A 17,070-nucleotide genomic window follows, 5' to 3' on the forward strand; every position below is an offset into this window, starting at 1 on the left:
CAGTGGGGCTGCATGAAGAGCCCAATGGCAGGAAGCTGGGGATATCTCCCCCCACAGAGGGATGGGGTTACAGTGAAGGGGCAGTGTCTGGGGCAGCTCTGTCTGAGTCTGCCTGGAGCACCACTTCAAGGCTTTTCACTTTTCTTCTGCTAGAGAAAGACTAAACATTAGCTGTGCAGCTTTTTCATTTCAATGAAGGGTCATAGGGAATAAGAGTTGGTGTGAGCCAAGCCTGGTTTACCGCTGAGAGATGATGATGATGGCTGATTGATTACATTCATTACATGCACCTGATAAGTGGTTATGTTGGTTTTTAACCACCATTCTTTTACCCCTGCGATAAATAGCTATGGTTGTTACCTAAGAGAGGCTTCAGACTGTCATCTGTTTCGAGACTGCAAATCATCAAGGCTTTTTTTAGAGAAGAGGTTTATATCAAAACAAGTAAATAAACTTTCCCTAACCAGGGTGGTGATATGTGTCTGTCAGCATGTGCCTGCTCTTATTTACTTTGTGAGCTGATGCTTGTGACTGAGAAGCTTTGATGAGCCACCAGTGTGCACAAAACACAAATGAACTTAGACATAATTCAGCAACAAATCTAATTTACTCAGTTTACTCAGACATGTTAGATGTCCAGTGTTTGCAAAGGTGCATCTGCAAGCACCACTCAGTGATGTTTTGTTGAATTTAAAAGATGTATTTAAGCAGTTTCACGCTGATGTTTTACTCAGGGATAGGGATGTTTGTGAGTTGCTGTTTTTAGGCCCATCATGTATCCACAATACAACAAAATCCATATTACAAGACATTATACAACAGTTCTGGCTACGGAAGCTGATTGGTTGAGAAGCGTTCTAACCGTGCTGTTATTTTACCATAATATGACATTTTTTTCACAAACACTGTATCACTCCGCTAAAACGGTGTTGCTAAGCAACGACTTTGACAGCTGCAGGAGATGCGCACAAACAGAAAATGGATACTTTTAAGATTACATTTGACCTACGGCTGATTTGGTCTGACTCTGAAGATGAGACTACACTAAATTCCCAAACTGTCATCACCACTGAGCAAGCTTTTCAGTAGGCAGCTGTGAAAGAAGAACACCTAAACAACCTGGAATTAGCCAGAAAAGAACCAAATACCATTCGGCGAACAAAATGGGTTGTAAAATGCTTTACAGATTGGCTGGAACAAAACAACATTAATATTGATCTAGCAATAATTGACAAAACTGGGCTAAACTTGATATTGCGACAGTTTTATGTCTCAGTCCGATTTGGTCAGGCTCTGAAGATGAGACTACATGTTTGGCGAATGGTATTCGGTTCATTTCTGGCTAACTCCAGGTTGTTTGTGTTCTTCTGTCACAGCTGCCGACTGAAAAGCTTGCTCAGTGGTGATGACAGTTTAGTGTAAGGTGCAGAACAAAGCTGGAGAACGAACTGCTGGCTGTGCAGCGATTGAGCGGAGTTCATTACTCTGACGTAGCAACGAGCTGCTTGTTAAGGAACTATAATTTGGCGGAAGGAACTGCTAGCATTAAAACATATTAAATGCTACTTTCACGGCCCAATATATTTATTTCTTACTTTATTTATTTAATTATTGTATGAAAGCAATAGAACACTCGAGGTTGTGTGTTATCACGAATAACACACTCCCTCTCATGTTCTATTGCTTAAATGTCATACCCGTATTCATTTTTATACTGGTGTACTTCCCACCCAAGTGCCTGTGGCTTAAAAACTGTAAATTTTGATCTTTTGCTTTAGATTATCGATTCAAGTTCTCTAACTTTCTCTGGTTTGCATTTTGCATCTCACTGGCTTTCGTCATCGTTGATTCCTGTACCAGACCCAACCGTCTCACAGGCCCCCCACACGTCTGCTCCCTCTACCCTTTTCTTCCCATGTTCTTGGCACACTGGTGTCTAATATTTTTAACACAGTGAAACTGAGGACCTGCGAACCTTCAGTTTAATTCTTATTGGCCCTACCAACGCCAGACACAACACCCATTACAGCAACATCAAACACTCCAGCGGATCTCAAGGGGACCTTGTGTTGTGTATGGGAAACAGATGATGCGATGAAGTCATAGAAGCTTAAGAAAAACAGCCCCGAAATGCTCAAGACACACACACTGGCTTGTTTACTGTGCATGTGGGGCTGATCTGACATTTTTATGACTTAAGGAAGCACTCACCCACAGACCACTCAGTCCTCCCTCTCACATGGTTTAAAAATAAAAACAAAAAAAAAACACGTTTTCTCCTCTTTAGCATCAAGTCTCCAGTTTTTTGAAGATTTTGGAAGCTTCTGTTGCAGAAGTGCAGTTGTAAGCTCTTTCACAGAACTCACAGATCCTTTACGTTCAGCACGGATTTATAGTTGCCTAAGATGAAGATAATGATGTTCAGGATTTCGGATATTGCTTTGCCTGATGTTGGCTCCTTTTAGGTGAGAAGTCACTCGCAAGCCATTCAGTTGAATTAGCTCCAATGCTCCAAGGGGAAAATTGTAAATGATTTGTGAGACAGTGGAAATGAGAAATTAATGGCTTACTTCAGATTAATCAGGTAGCTTCCTTACCTGTTCATAAATAAAAACTTAGACCAAAAATCTTTTCACAGTTTACAGTTTTCTACGAATGCAGTCAGTTATCCAAGACATATGTCTAAAGTTTGTTTTTTAGGTTTTGTGCTGGAGGTACAAGGCTAATGTGGTTAGCAATGGACACTCATGACCACCTTTTACAGTAACTGACACTGCATGACATAGTGTTGTCTTAAAAATGTATTAAAGTTGGCTGTGTTGCATAGGTAAAACAGTGATAGCAGCTACACTGTATGGCCAAAGGTACGTGAAAACCTGACCATCACACATAGACAAGCTTGTTGGACATCCTATTCCAAAGCTATGGGCATGAATGTAGAGTTGCCCCCCTTTGGCTATAAAAAAGAGCATTTGTGAGGTCAGGCACTGATGTTAGAGGAGAAAGCCTTGCTCACAGTCGATCTCAAAGGTGTTTGATGAGGTTGAGGTCAGGGCTCTGTGCAGGCCACTGGAGTTCCTCCACACCAAACTCATCAAACCATGTCTTTATGGACCTGGCTTTGTGCACAGGGGCACAGTCATGCTAGAATAAGAAAGGCCTTTCTCAAACTGTTGCCACAAAGTTGGAAATATATAATTGTCTAAAATGTTTTGTGTGCTGTAGCATGCTGTGCTGTAACATTACCCTTCACTGGAACTAAGGGGCTGTGCCCAAACCTTCAAGAACAACCCCAGACCATTATTTGTCTGCCACCAATCTTTACTGTTGGCACTATGCATTCCAGGAGGTAGTGTTTTTCTGGTATCTTCCGAACTCCGATTCATCTATTCATCATCATCATCATTCATGATGTTGCTTCTAGTGGCAGTTTGGAACTGTGTGGTGGGTGATGCAACAGATGGAAGCCGATTTATACACACTACATTTCTTTAGCATGTAGCAGCCTTATTCTGTGACTTTACCACTTTGGGGCTGCGCTGTTGTTACTCCTAGATGCTTCCGTGTTACACTAATAGCACTTACAGTTGACAGGGGCAGATATAGCAGGGCAGAAATTTTATGAACTGACTTGTGACAGAGGTCACGTCTTATAACAGTGCCACTGTCATAAAGTCACTGAGCTCTTCAGTATGCCCTGTTCAACTGCCATTTGCATATGGAGACTGCATGGCTAGGTGCTTGATTTTAAACACTTGTTAGCAATGGGTGTGGTTTGGGTGGGTGGTAGACTAAAGGCAGGAAGAGTGAGCCAGCAAGCAGAAGGTTGCGGATTCAATACCCTCATATTGACTTTGTGTTCTTTCTCCTCGTGCTAATGCTCTCCCAAAATTAGAGAGGATGGAGACGAAGTTCTACCACCCAGGCCGAGAACGTGGTTGAGAGACTCTTCCAAAGCGGCTCTTGTTTCCCAAAGTGTTTAATATACATGTGCTAGAAGACTAAATATGGCATGTATCAATGGTCAGAAATCGTTTTCTTTCCAACACGAGGCAACGTCTGCCTAGAAAGTCATGGATATGTGTATCCAGACTGTACTAAAATGATCAGAGCACCACTGAGTTTGGTGAAAAATGGAAGATAATCCGGCCTGTAATTTTCTCAGGGGAGGAGGGAGTAAAAACACTGACATGGCTGATCTTAACTGGGAAAAAGAAATCAAAGAGAAACCTATGTAAAAGAGGAAATTACTTCAGGACCCCATCTAACTTTAATCCTAACCGAATGGGGCTTAAGTCATAGACCACAGGACCAAGACTATTTGAAATCACTTACTTACTAAAAACGAACCACGACGTTTAGGATACATGAATCCACTCAGCTCTTGACCAGAAAAGCTTCTTTTTTTGTGACATCACAGAAACAGTGAATTCAAAACAGCCTGTTCTTGCAGCTTGGTTTCCATATATGGACTAGGGAATGAACTTTGTCTTTTGAAAATTTAGCAATGCTTACATATTATATCAAAGACTTTTATTTTAAAAAATGAGAAAAAATTGAATTTTACATATATATGGACCCTTTAGAAGACTTTCTAGTAGTAGTGCCTTACTGACACTGAACATTAACCATATTGTCGTGAGATAAAGTATGCTTGGCAGATATATGCTCATAGGGGTGATTTTTACAAGTCCATCCAGCTGTTTTGTCTGACTTAGCGCTGTAAAAAGAAGAAAGGGGGGGAGGAAAGAGATAAAGCAGAAGAGAGAGAGAGGTATCTAAATGTCACTGTATGCTAAGACAGCCGTGCTTTACCTTTCACATTGACAGAGAAATCTCTCACTCTCTCTCTGCCCTTCAAAATTTCTGCATATTCAGATTGTTAAGATGTAAACGAAGTCATTCAGACTTGTTTGATGTGGATGCTCCATTCAAGAGAAACTTACTGAGTTGCAATTATTCACGGTGGTGGTATTAGGAATCAGACATTTAAAGAGTTCAAAGCCTTCAAAAGCTGTATCACAGAAAATTACACAATTACACAACACACAATGGTTACAAATGTACTGCCTGATGCCTGAGATGTTGTTTTACAATAGTTTTTCATGTGAATGTTTTGGCCTAAAACATTTTTAAATCCGTTCATGGTGGAGGAAAAATAAGGAAATAAGGAAAATAAGGTGGTGTAAGTAAAATTATGCCCCCACATTTTTTTTTCATATTCAACACTATTTTACAGTTAATCAACATTACATATAACAGCTAAGAAGACATGTTTAGGTTCACTGGTGGTTTTGCTTAGTAAATGAACTGGCTTCATTTGTATTGTTGAAATTGGGACCCCTGGTTCCTATCACCACCACTGTGAAGAAAATCAGAGTCTGTAAATTTTTCTTTAATTAACCGTTTTACATTAAACCATTTTGTATAATTTCTGCACTATCACACAGTAGCTAGGAACTGGAAACAAACCATATTTGTGGATAGTTTGATGGATTTGCAGTACAGTTCTGGCAGTCCAATTTTGTATATGTGACCCAAAATATACCCTTGATTGTCTAGCTTCATTCTCAAGAGAGGAGCACCAAACCATTTTTTCCATCCATATAAATGGTGCTGGCTTTCGCTAAATTTTGACTGTCTTTGCAGAAATTTTCAATTCAAGGCTTAATAAGCAGCACATAATTACTTGCTTGTGCTTCTCTCTCCAGCTGACTACAGCACCAGTGAGATGCTTGTGAACATGGGCAACCTGCCTCTGGACGAATTCTACCCAGCAGTTGCCATAGTAACACTGATGCGTATCCTGCGTGACCCCTCACTCTCTAATCACCACACCATGGTGGTGCAGGCTGTCACCTTCATCTTCAAGTCTCTGGGCCTCAAGTGTGTCCAGTTCTTGCCCCAGGTCATGCCCACGTTCCTCAACGTCATCAGAGTGTGTGATGCCAGCATAAGAGAGGTAAGCCTTCTTTTCCGGGAATTAAAGGAATAGTTTGGTGAAAATATAATGGAGTTCAGCAATCAAGACATGTTTGGTAGCCGAAGATTCTTTTAGTTTTGCAGTGAAGCTTAGGCTGCTATCCAAACTTCATGCCTAAATCATCACATGCTTATCGTTATCTACCAACCAGGACATATCCGGTACCAAATTTTGTTTCTTTAGCTTAAAACTGGAGCTACAAGGCAAATGTTGTGAACCAACGCTCAGTCAGTAGTCAAAAGTAAATGGTCACCCAAATCACATCCCCAAAACTTCTCTGAACCCATTTAAAGCACGTCCTGGTCTTCATTAAGGTCACAAACATCTGTCTGTGTAGTTTACGTTACAGTCTGACTTCACCATGTAGCTGAACACTGCATTCAGCTACTTTAGACAACAGGTATTATGCTGATTTCTGAATCCAGCTGCAGAATCCAGCTTCCACTCATGTGCACACACATGCAGGCAGATGAATGCTGGGTTGTGTTCTTGATTTCTCGATTTCTTGATTTTTTATTTTAAAACTTTACAACTAACAGTTATTTATAAAAAGAAACAAATACAATCACAAATATAATTTGTAGTGTGCTGGTGCCTGTGTGATGTGCACAGAAAGGGGAGTTGGAATTTGGGACAACACCTATATAAATTAGCTGACATTTTCAGCTATGCTGGTAAGTTTTGTTCACTTTTATAGTTCATGGTAAGTCTTACTATGTCCTAATTACATTGACAAGTCTGTGCAAACTTATTGAAGATATGCAGTTTGATCGAGTTGAGAGAAGTTTGTAGGGATACATTTGAGAAAAGGATTTGGGTGACTATTGACTTCTAGTGTTTGTCAGCAGCGTTAGCCTCTTAGCCTCTTAACTGAAGAAGCAAAATTTGGACACCAAACATTTTGGCTCATTGACTACCGGGATAAATGAGAAAATTATGTAAATTTGATTATTATCCAAACCATTCTTCTAAGATGGCTGCTTGTTTTTAGCTGTGACACACTTTGTCCATTTTTATAGATAGTATTTCATGCAGTTTCTGATAAAAAAAAATCAACTCTGAACTGATGTTGTAACAGCAAGAAAGGAAGTGTGGGAAAACAGGTCAAAATATTTACAACCATTTAATGAGACTGTATATTTAGAAGAAATCTTGAAGGAATAATTTGATGGTTATTGTATTTTTTATACTTGTTGCAGGTGCTGCCTTTCTTTTAATTCTGTGCTTTGGTTGTTATAATCTTCAAAAAGCTCAGTCAAAGTTTTCTCTGTGTTTTGTTACCGTGCATCATTAGCTTTTGAGGAAAGGGAGAAAAAAGTGGTCAAAATGTGTGAAATTATGATTGGAACTGAACTGGACTGATTGGAACATAGAATTACAGAGTCTCCAGTGTCAGATTGAGTTTCATGAACTCCGACTGACTTGCTAGCAATCAGTATATTTTGGTGACACCTGTTCTCTGTCTCTTTTCTTTCCTTTCTTAGTTTCTGTTCCAGCAAATGGGAATGGTGGTCTGTTTCGTCAAGATCCACATTCGACCGTACATGGACGACATTTTCACTCTGATCCGAGTAAGTGACCCTCCCCCTTCATGCAATTCACTACCCGTCTCCTTTTACACTATATGCCTGCCCAGCTCTAATGGTCCGTATAGTCCACAGTTTTTCAAACTGAACCTTCTGGCCCCAAATGAAGTATCCATTTTCACTAAGCATTCCTTGCAGAGATGGCCATGAAAAATGGCATTTCTTTCTGTCCAGTTGAGTTTTATAGTCTACTCCAATGTGTCACTTAGCACCTCGACCTGCTCCATGTTGATTTATGATGAAGATGAACAATCAAGGCATGTTAGTCTCATCTAGAGCATGAAAAACAGTGGATGGTTTCTTTTGTGTTTACGTCTTCTGTTAACAAATCCAGATGTAGCGAGCCAGAATGGCCATTGCAGGTTGTGCATAAAATTTTGCTAGCTGCTCTAGACCTGCAGTCCTGAGCAGTCTCAGAGTGGGCAGAGGAGACCCCTAAGCCCCCCTTCTAATGGCCAGTAGTGACCCTAAGAAAATATCAACAGTTTTATGAAGTGCCTGAGTTTCCACTCCCCTCATCTGCTCATTGCTTTTTCAGTATGGTGATTTGGTTCTTCAGCTTTTAAAGCAGTATCGAATATAAAGGGGGGATAAATCTCGTTTCCTGCGTGGCAGGCGTGACTGCCCTTTGCTACCTGCTTTATGTGTTGGACCTCATCCTATACGGCCACTGTGTACAGTACAGTTTGACCCACTTATTCCAGTCTGCTCCTGCTCTTTCTTTCGTCATTCAGAATGAGGTAGTGACTTTGGTCATGGGACATTTGGACGTACTCTTCTCACAGCTCCTAAATCCCCGGTGTCCATTTGGATCCCCGAATGTGGGTCACATATACACCTCATTATAGGGGGGAAAAACACTTTTTCAGGTGACATCTGCCCTGTTTCACATACAGTGCTGCCCAAGAAATGGAAAGATGATGGATTTGTTGTGAAGACAAGTGAACACAGGCAAAGTCAAATCAGTCATGACTGAATAAGGCTTGATTAGTCTTAATTAGTTGAGCACAATATCTTTGTGTTTGTATCAATGTTTGTTAAACGTTAACAAATACAGGCAATACTGATTTAGCAGAAGGCTGCACTTTGCAAATGAGCCCTAAAACCAATCACATCAAGTTTTTCATGTGTACGGTAAGCATCCTGAGTATTTACAAACAGTCAAAACACAGTCGGTCAGAACAGTTGACACATACACTATATTGCCAAAAGTATTTGCTCGTCTACCTTCACACGCATATGAACTTGAGTGACATCCCGTTCTTAATCCATAGGGTTTAATATGATGTCGGCCCACCCTTTGCAGCTATAACAGCTTCAACTCTTCTGGGAAGGCTTTCCACAAGGTTTAGGAGTATTTATGGGATTTTTTGACCATTCTTCCAGAAGCGCATTTGTGAGGTCAGACACTGATGTTGGACGAGAAGGCCTGGCTTTCAGTCTCCGCTCTAATTCGTCCCAAAGGTGTTGTATCGGGTTGAGGTCAGGACTCTGTGCAGGCCAGTCAAGTTCTTCCACAACAAACTCGCTCATCCATGTCTTTATGGACCTTGCTTTGTGCACTGGTGCGCAGTCATGTTGGAACAGAAAGGGGTCATTCCCAAACTGTTCCCACAAAGTTGGGAGCATGAAATTGTCCAAAATCTCTTGGTCTGCTGAAGCATTAAGAGTTCCTTTTACTGGAACTAAGGGGCCGAGCCCAACTCCTGAAAAACAACCCCACACCATAATCCCCCCTCCACCAAACTTTACACTTGACACAATACAGTCAGACAAGTACCGTTCTCCTGACAACCGCCGAACCCAGACTCGTCCATTGGATTGCCAGACGGAGAAGCGTGATTCGTCACTCCAGAGAACACGTCTCACTGCTCTAGAGTCCAGTGGCGGCGCTTTACACCACTGCATTCGATGCTTTGCATTGCGCTTGGTGATGTAAGGCTTGGATGCAGCTGCTTGGCCATGGAAGCCCATTCCATGAAGCTCTCTACGCTGTTCTTGAGCTAATCTGAAGGCCACATGAAGTTTGGAAGTCTGTAGTGATTGGCTCTGCAGAAAGTCGGCGACTTCTGCGCACTATGTGCCTCAGCATCCGCTGACCCCGCTCTGTCATTTTACGTGGCCTACCACTTTGTGGCTGAATTGCTGTTGTTCCTAATCGCTTCCACTTTGTTATAATACCACTGACAGTTGACTGTGGAATATTTAGTAGCGAGGAAATTTCCCGACTGGACTTGTTGCACAGGTGGCATCCTATCGCGGTACCACGCTGGAATTCACTGAGCTCTTAAGAGCGACCCATTCTTTCACAAATGTTTGTAGAAGCAGTCTGCATGCCTAGGTGCTTGATTTTATACACCTGTGGCCATGGAAGTGATTGGAACACCTGAATTCAATGATTTGGATGGGTGAGTGAATATTTTTGGCAATATAGTGTGTATGTGTGTGGGTGTATGTGTGCTGTCATAGTTTCAAGGGGGGGAGTAGTGGATAACCTGCACATCTATGAAGGCACCATTAACGCTGAACACATTTAGGAGCAGCATATGCTGCCTTTTAGATTCCATCTTTTTCAGGAGTGTCCATACTTATTTTGACATGACAACACCAAGCCACATTCTGCAAGTGTTTCAACCAGCCCCAGACGTTGATGTTTCCATTTGTGTTTTAGCACCATGTGGCAGGAATATTGTGTAGACTTTCAGACAGAGAAAGCTGATGCACATGCAAATGAAACAGAAGAGACCCTGGTACATGAAATCTACTCTCCAGCATAGAGTGGGCCAGTTTGGCAACATTTCGGTTTCCAGCCAAATGAAAGTGGAAAATTATGGTCAAATGTTAAGTGACACACACATTTGTGCAGAATATATATGGCCATTTTATTACTATCAGGGAAAATGCAAGCTCTAGGGTAAGGCTAAGTAATGCTCACATGTGGTAATTCATAACTGAATTGGATCACATTGATATGGTTTATCATGATAATTCAGCAGACAGTAATTTACATTATCATCCAATCTTATTGTGCAGCCATAGTCCTGATTCTTTTTCCACATTTACATTGTACCTGCAGGAGTATTGGACCCCAAACAACCCAATGCAGAACACCATCATCCTGCTCATCGAACAGATAGTTGTTGCCCTGGGAGGAGAGTTCAAGCTGTACTTACCCCAGCTAATCCCACACATGCTACGAGTCTTCATGCACGACAACAGCCCTGGACGCAGCGTAACCATCAAGGTAAACGTATACACACATATACACAAGACCAAGTGTGCATGTAATTATGTAGTTTGTGATTGCGTTTAAGTAGTTGCAACTGTTTAGATCCAGTTGGAACTTGCTCGTGGTCAACTCGCAACCGTTTTGTTTCCCAAATCATTTACAGCTGAGGTACCACATAAGCCAAGCAACCTCAGGCCTTCAGGAGCTCATTTTACCAATGATTTTCTAGATGCTATCTTATGTTTTCCCCTGAGAATTGCATAATGAATGAATCAAAGTTAGATTCCCAATTTAATTTGGAGATACATTCTTTCCACCTTGAGCAATAGCAAAACACTGCTGTGTAATGGAAGCGAAATATGTGGCCTTTTGGAAGCTTCATGCTGTTCATGTTCAAATAAATATACCCCAAAAACTTTGGGAGAATGCTGCATGGACCACAGAACATATGGATAGGTGGGGCCAAGCATAACACGGTCATCACCACCACAACCATCACCCTATATACAGAGTTCTTCCTAGTGATGTAGTGATCCGATAAACGGGATTGGTATTGGCACTGATACTGACCTCATTAAATGGATCATGAACTGGATAGATGTGCCAGGTCCGTATTCAATACCTTGTCTTAAGCGCTCAGCATACTTCTTGCGAAACGAAAATTCTCGAGGGTTGCATGAAGCAGAAAGAGCCTTTGTGAGCTTACAAGCTCACGTCCTTTTTGCAGTTTCGTTTTGCCTGTCGCGAATGCTCCACTAATGCAGGTGATGCTATGACATTTTATGATAAGTTCCATGACTGCTGAAAAACGATTCTGTTACAGTTCTAACTATGGCGATGTGCGAGTCTGAAATGCTGCCACTATTTACGGTAGAACAGGAAAATTTGAACAAGAACCTGGCGAATAGGAAGCCAACTTCAGCCTCGTCCTCTTGTAAACCTAAATATAAGATAAGTGTGTTTGTGCTTACTACTAGTTAGTAATACCAAATAACACACTGAACATCTTACATTTAGGAGGTATTCAGTGTTTATTTAACAAATGCGCGTTTAACAGTGAATTGTTGGTGTCTCTGCCAAAGCGCTCAGCATACTTTTTGTGAAACGAAGGTTCTCAAAGTTGCCCATCTTTGTCACGTAGTATCAGGCTTTGTCGCGTAGTGTCTTTGTCCACGGAGTTCACCCAGCTGCCATGTGTGCAACATGGAGAACGAAAGCCTCTGCGCAACGTCTGCGGTTGTTCGTTTTTTCCGCAATTACATCGTATTGTTCTCTGAAGCCAGGCGAATGTTGTCTCCGCAAGACATATGCTGAGAGCTTTAGTCACAGTTGCTCTAAAACAGAAGTGTCATTCCAAAAAGACAATACCGCTTTGTACTTTTATAAGTGTAACTAAATGTTCTGTAAACAGCTAATAATTATGATTTATTATATTACAGGTGAACTGTTTTGTTCAAGGACACCTTAACACGTGTTTCTCTTGTCCCCCACTACCATTGCCTTTCCACTAAATGTTGGTGTTACAGATGCTTGTCAACCCACACTGTTGCCATGTGGTTAAGTTCTGTCTGCAGATGCACATGCATGTGTCAGTGCACGTGCACGTTAGAAATTGCTTTTGTGGTATGGGTCATTGCTGTCAGTGTCCCCATTGCTGATGCTGATTCTGCGTTTAAGTGCCAGGGTCAGAGCCAATACCAGTACAGTATTGTTGTAAACCTATTTGTTATGGGCTACATTGTTATTAAGCCTGTTGAATCTGCTCACACTATGCTATAAAAGGTTATCACTGCTTGCACAGAGTGGCCTGATTGCTGCCCTTTGTAATGATGCAAGCACACCTTGTCAACCTATGTGTTACTTTTCTGGGTGATTATGATTATTTTCATGCAACAGAAAGGGGTAAAATAGCACACACATATCTGGATGTTATACAGTCATAGGCTAGAGGTAGTTCATTGGCCCAGGTTGAAAAAAAAGGGGCCTGCCTTTCTGTGGTCAGTGGATTGCTGTAGTGCCTCAAGCTCAAACTTTGGTTTGTGGAGTTCACTTAAGGACCTTGAATGACCTCAGAAATGCGGCTCAGTGCTCTTATCCTCTCTTGCATGTTCTGCTTTTGTTCCCATTTAATTTGCACCCTAATTTCCATATTTAGATACATAGATAAAGGGTTTTGGAATTCTTTAACCCTATTACCAGAAACCAGAAACATAGTGGTCTGTTCTTCTTGCTGATACAGAGTCTCTGCAAATATTTGTAGTTCTTAAAGCACAAACAATGGAACAGGCTTATGTTTGTGTCTCTAGTTTCATTGCTCCCTTATGTGTATTAGCTATGGCTATTATGGACAGAGCGATGACTGTTGGGTGATAGAAATCTGGAACAGTTTTGCTCAGTGGATGTGATTTTTAGGGCTTTGGCCTCTATTCCCACTTGTGGAACCTCATTCATGGGTGGCTGGAAAACGTGGAGTGCTATGGATGCCATTAGATTTGAAAGCCTTGCAATCTAGCAAAGATATTTCAAGACCTTGTTTTTATTCCACATGCTGGATTAAATTACTCTCATTGTGATTATAGTCTTGCAGTGTCCAGAACCAAGCTCAGTCTGTGTGCTCAAACCAGGCTGTTAATTTAAAGCCATATTTTAAACCCTGTGCTTCCATGTAGTTGAAGATTACTTCCAAGCATTTTATTGTTTGGTCCAAAGAATACGTTTGGACTTCTTTTAGACTTTGTCGGCACATAGATGAAGATATTATGACTCAAAGCGTGTTCATAAATGTCGGATTTTTGGGCCAAACCGTGGCTTGTGAAAAATCCACCCTCACACTTCAAAGCAGTGTGAAGAATATCAGAGGCTCGCAGTGCTCCTCAATCACCAGACGTCTGGAGAAGATCTGCAATCCACCACTGCTAAGATAGAATAACAGCCGCTTGCAGACATATGAACCCGTGGGCCTGGTCCAATAGACCCACCAGCTACAATTATTCAACCTCACATGCATACAGAACCTCCCTTGCCACCACAGTTAATACAATGGAGAGCATATGGTTGCAGGCTTCTTTTCTGGATAGGTCGTAGCAGTGGTCTGGCTGCGAGCTCCTACGTCGCAGGGAGTGTCTGGGCCACCTTGAAAGAGGCTTTTGAGCTACCTTCCAATTGACATGGGAAAGAAAAGAAAACAGTTCAGTCAGTTATGTAGGCTGACCTCCTGGCCTGTGACCTTTCTGTGGGCCCATTGGGAGAACATCTAAAACAACAATGACGTTCTTACAGGGGGTGAGTTTCCTGAAAGTGTCGCAGTGAAAAGATGGTCATTGAAGTAGGCCTGTCGTTTTGTACATCTTAACATGATGCTTTTGGAAGACTTGGCCTAGGACAGGTCTATGTTATCAAAACAGGGGAGTTCAGTTTTGGTCTTGGATGGATAGTTCGCATACTGCCCTTCATTTATTTACTTAAAACAGTACTTAAAGCTGACAAACAAGAGAAAATCAAGCTCCACTCTTGCTTCAGATCTGAAAAAAATCCACAGGCATTTCCATCCATCCTTCCACTGTGAGAAAACAGCTCCATTCTATGGATCTGAAAGGATGCGTAGCTGTGAAGAAGCTGCTACTGAGAAAAGGAGAAAATGAAATAGACAAAAAAGAAGAAAATTTGCATATCAAAGAATCTGCTGGTGTTCTCACAACAATAGACTCACCACTCCAGAGTCCAGACCTCAACATCCTTTAATGTGTTTTGCATTGCTTGAATCAGGAAGCAGGAAATGAAACCAACTTCTAAGACTGAACTTTGGAGATATGGAAAAATATCTTGGCAGAAAACTGAAAAGAATGGAAGCTGTACTAAAGACAGAGTGTGAACACACTAAACGTGGATATTGTGTTTAGTTGTTGAGGCTTCTTTGCAATTATATGTTAAATATATGTTTTCTGCTTCTTTTCCTCACACATAAAATGAGTAACTTGTACTTAATGGCTGTTTTGACTAGAAGTTAAATTAAAAAAGGGTGATCTCTGCCTTCTGCACAGTACTGTACATCTGTTAAATCACAAGTGTTTGAGCAGTGAAATGTGCTGTGCTGGATGCTGGACCTCCAGGGTAGAAATTGAACACTCCCATATTAAAAGATTGCTTCATCGAAAAAAGTGTTAGGGCTGATACCACTGACCTTATTTCCTGACTTTGACCGGATCCCACCAGCTCTCATTTTACTATTAGCCTTGTTAACATTTCTGGATTAAACAGCTGCCATCTTACTACATTGTGAGCATGTTAAGTCTCAGTAAAAGTGGATAGTCTGTCTTTCTGTTTGTCTTTTGGGATATTAACCAACATAAACCCAAACTGATTTAAACCTGCATCAAAAGCATCCACCCAAAGCATGTCATGTAATGTGTTGGTGATATATTTATTCTTTTTTTTTCACAGCTGCTCATGGCCATACAGCTTTTTGGCGCTAACCTAGATGACTACCTCCACTTGCTGCTGCCTCCTATAGTCAAACTGTTTGATGCCCCTGATGTCCCTCTGCAAGCCCGCAAGTCAGTATAACTATTGCTAGTTTTAGTCACTCTTACATCACTAAATACCACCACAACATCTCTAGCTTGTTCAGTATTATGCTTTGTGTCACTTCATCTGCATTTTTCTTTGAAACCTATGTTAATTAAGAGCTGCCTTGTGGGGTAATATTGATTTGAATGTCTTTGTCTGCCCTTTAAAGTCTTGTATAGCACCTAATATGACTCTGACATTTCAGCTCAGAGTCACCTAGAATAAGGGGCCGTTCCTCCATCAGTAAAGCCTTGAGTGGGTACTCTTGACAGATAATTCCATTGTGAGAGAATTATGAGCATGACTCCTGAAATCGGCTAAGCAGCGCCAGTGAGGACGGATCTGAATCAGGTGACCCTGGTGTCCCATGTCAGGAAGAATCACAATATTGAGTCTCTTTTGACGCTCCAGAGTGGTTTGGCCTGTCATCGTGTGTCGGGTTCAGTCTGTGCCTATCACCCCATAAAACACTTAACGCAGACGGGAAATTCATCTTTTGGTTCCAGCTCAATGTTTTTTTTTCTTTTCAAAGAATGTACTTGAGAGGCCATATTTGAAAGGAAATGTTTTGATAGTGGCTAAAAAAGTTTACTATTTGGAATCAACTGTGTTATGAGCACTTTCTTTGAAAGTATGACTGAGATACAGGGACAGAGATCAAAATTCTTAACCTAAAGGATCTGCGTTTTACAATTTCCTCTATTTTTGTCGCTTGAAGTCCACTTATTTATGTGGTTTTATTCACCAAAAACAGCCATAATTCAGTTTGACTAGGACTGCACGATCTAAGGACAGTTGTTGGATATCACAATGACGTTAAAAGAAGCTATAAGTTAATATAAAAATGGTGTGCCTCTGATTAGATGTGCTGCATAACGTTTTTTTGCTAAAAAGTAACAGTTCAAAATATGAACATGCAATTGCAAATATAAATAGGTAACCAGTAGCACAATCAAATGGCAGTATCATAAATGTCTGAAAGTTAAAAAAGCATTTGGTGCAGTTCCTATGTGAATTATTTGAGTGCTTTGTTAAAGAGTTAAATGGATTTCATGACGCACAGCTCAAAAGGTGACTGTCGCAGTGCTGCGAGTGCTATTATATGGCTTAACAGTTCATGTTTTCATTCTGTTTGGTTCTGCAGGGTTGCCTTGGAGACCTTAGAACGCTTGACTGAGTCACTGGACTTCACTGACTACGCTTCCAGAATCATCCACCCCATCGTGCGCACTCTGGACGGAACGCCTGAGCTTCGAAGCACTGCAATGGACACCTTGTCTTCATTGGTCTTCCAGCTTGGCAAAAAGGTGCACACACGCATAGTTCCAGTACATGTTTGAAGTTTAAAGGCCCTAAATAACAGAGTTGCAGTGCCAGCGTTTCCAGTACCCTGCTGTCCGCTGAAAAACACTGCAAGGCTGTTTGAATCTGTTTTTGTCTATGATGAGGTCAAGTTGGGGAGAGAGCTCCTCCGATTAGCCATAACTCTGTGTAGGCTTTCAGAAGTAGCCCACTGATGATGTCACTGGCCCACTTTGAGTTCACTGAAAGGCTGCTAATGAGAGTAGGATGATGTCATTTTTCGTTTTTTATCACCCCTCCTAAAGCGCCTTTAAAACCACCAGGCCAGCATGTGGCCATCATGAGTAGCAGGTGTGAGGCCTGCTGCTTTTGATCATGGAAAGCCATGGGCCTCAGTTAGAGAG

General features: G+C 41.4%; 1 protein-coding gene across 2 annotated transcripts in view; it reads left to right on the plus strand.

The window, feature by feature from the left end:
- The window catches only part of mtor (mechanistic target of rapamycin kinase), a 159,819-nt gene that overhangs the window by 20,964 nt on the left and 121,785 nt on the right, over nucleotides 1-17,070 (plus strand). For both annotated transcript variants that reach the window (XM_036578979.1, XM_036578980.1), the window contains exons 19-23: nucleotides 5,712-5,962; nucleotides 7,468-7,554; nucleotides 10,646-10,813; nucleotides 15,239-15,351; nucleotides 16,509-16,671. In XM_036578979.1, the coding sequence (XP_036434872.1) occupies nucleotides 5,712-5,962; nucleotides 7,468-7,554; nucleotides 10,646-10,813; nucleotides 15,239-15,351; nucleotides 16,509-16,671 (782 nt within the window). The remainder of the gene's footprint in view (nucleotides 1-5,711; nucleotides 5,963-7,467; nucleotides 7,555-10,645; nucleotides 10,814-15,238; nucleotides 15,352-16,508; nucleotides 16,672-17,070) is intronic.

Source organism: Colossoma macropomum, unplaced genomic scaffold (assembly GCF_904425465.1).
Source record: "Colossoma macropomum unplaced genomic scaffold, Colossoma_macropomum, whole genome shotgun sequence".
Taxonomy (NCBI): domain Eukaryota; kingdom Metazoa; phylum Chordata; class Actinopteri; order Characiformes; family Serrasalmidae; genus Colossoma; species Colossoma macropomum.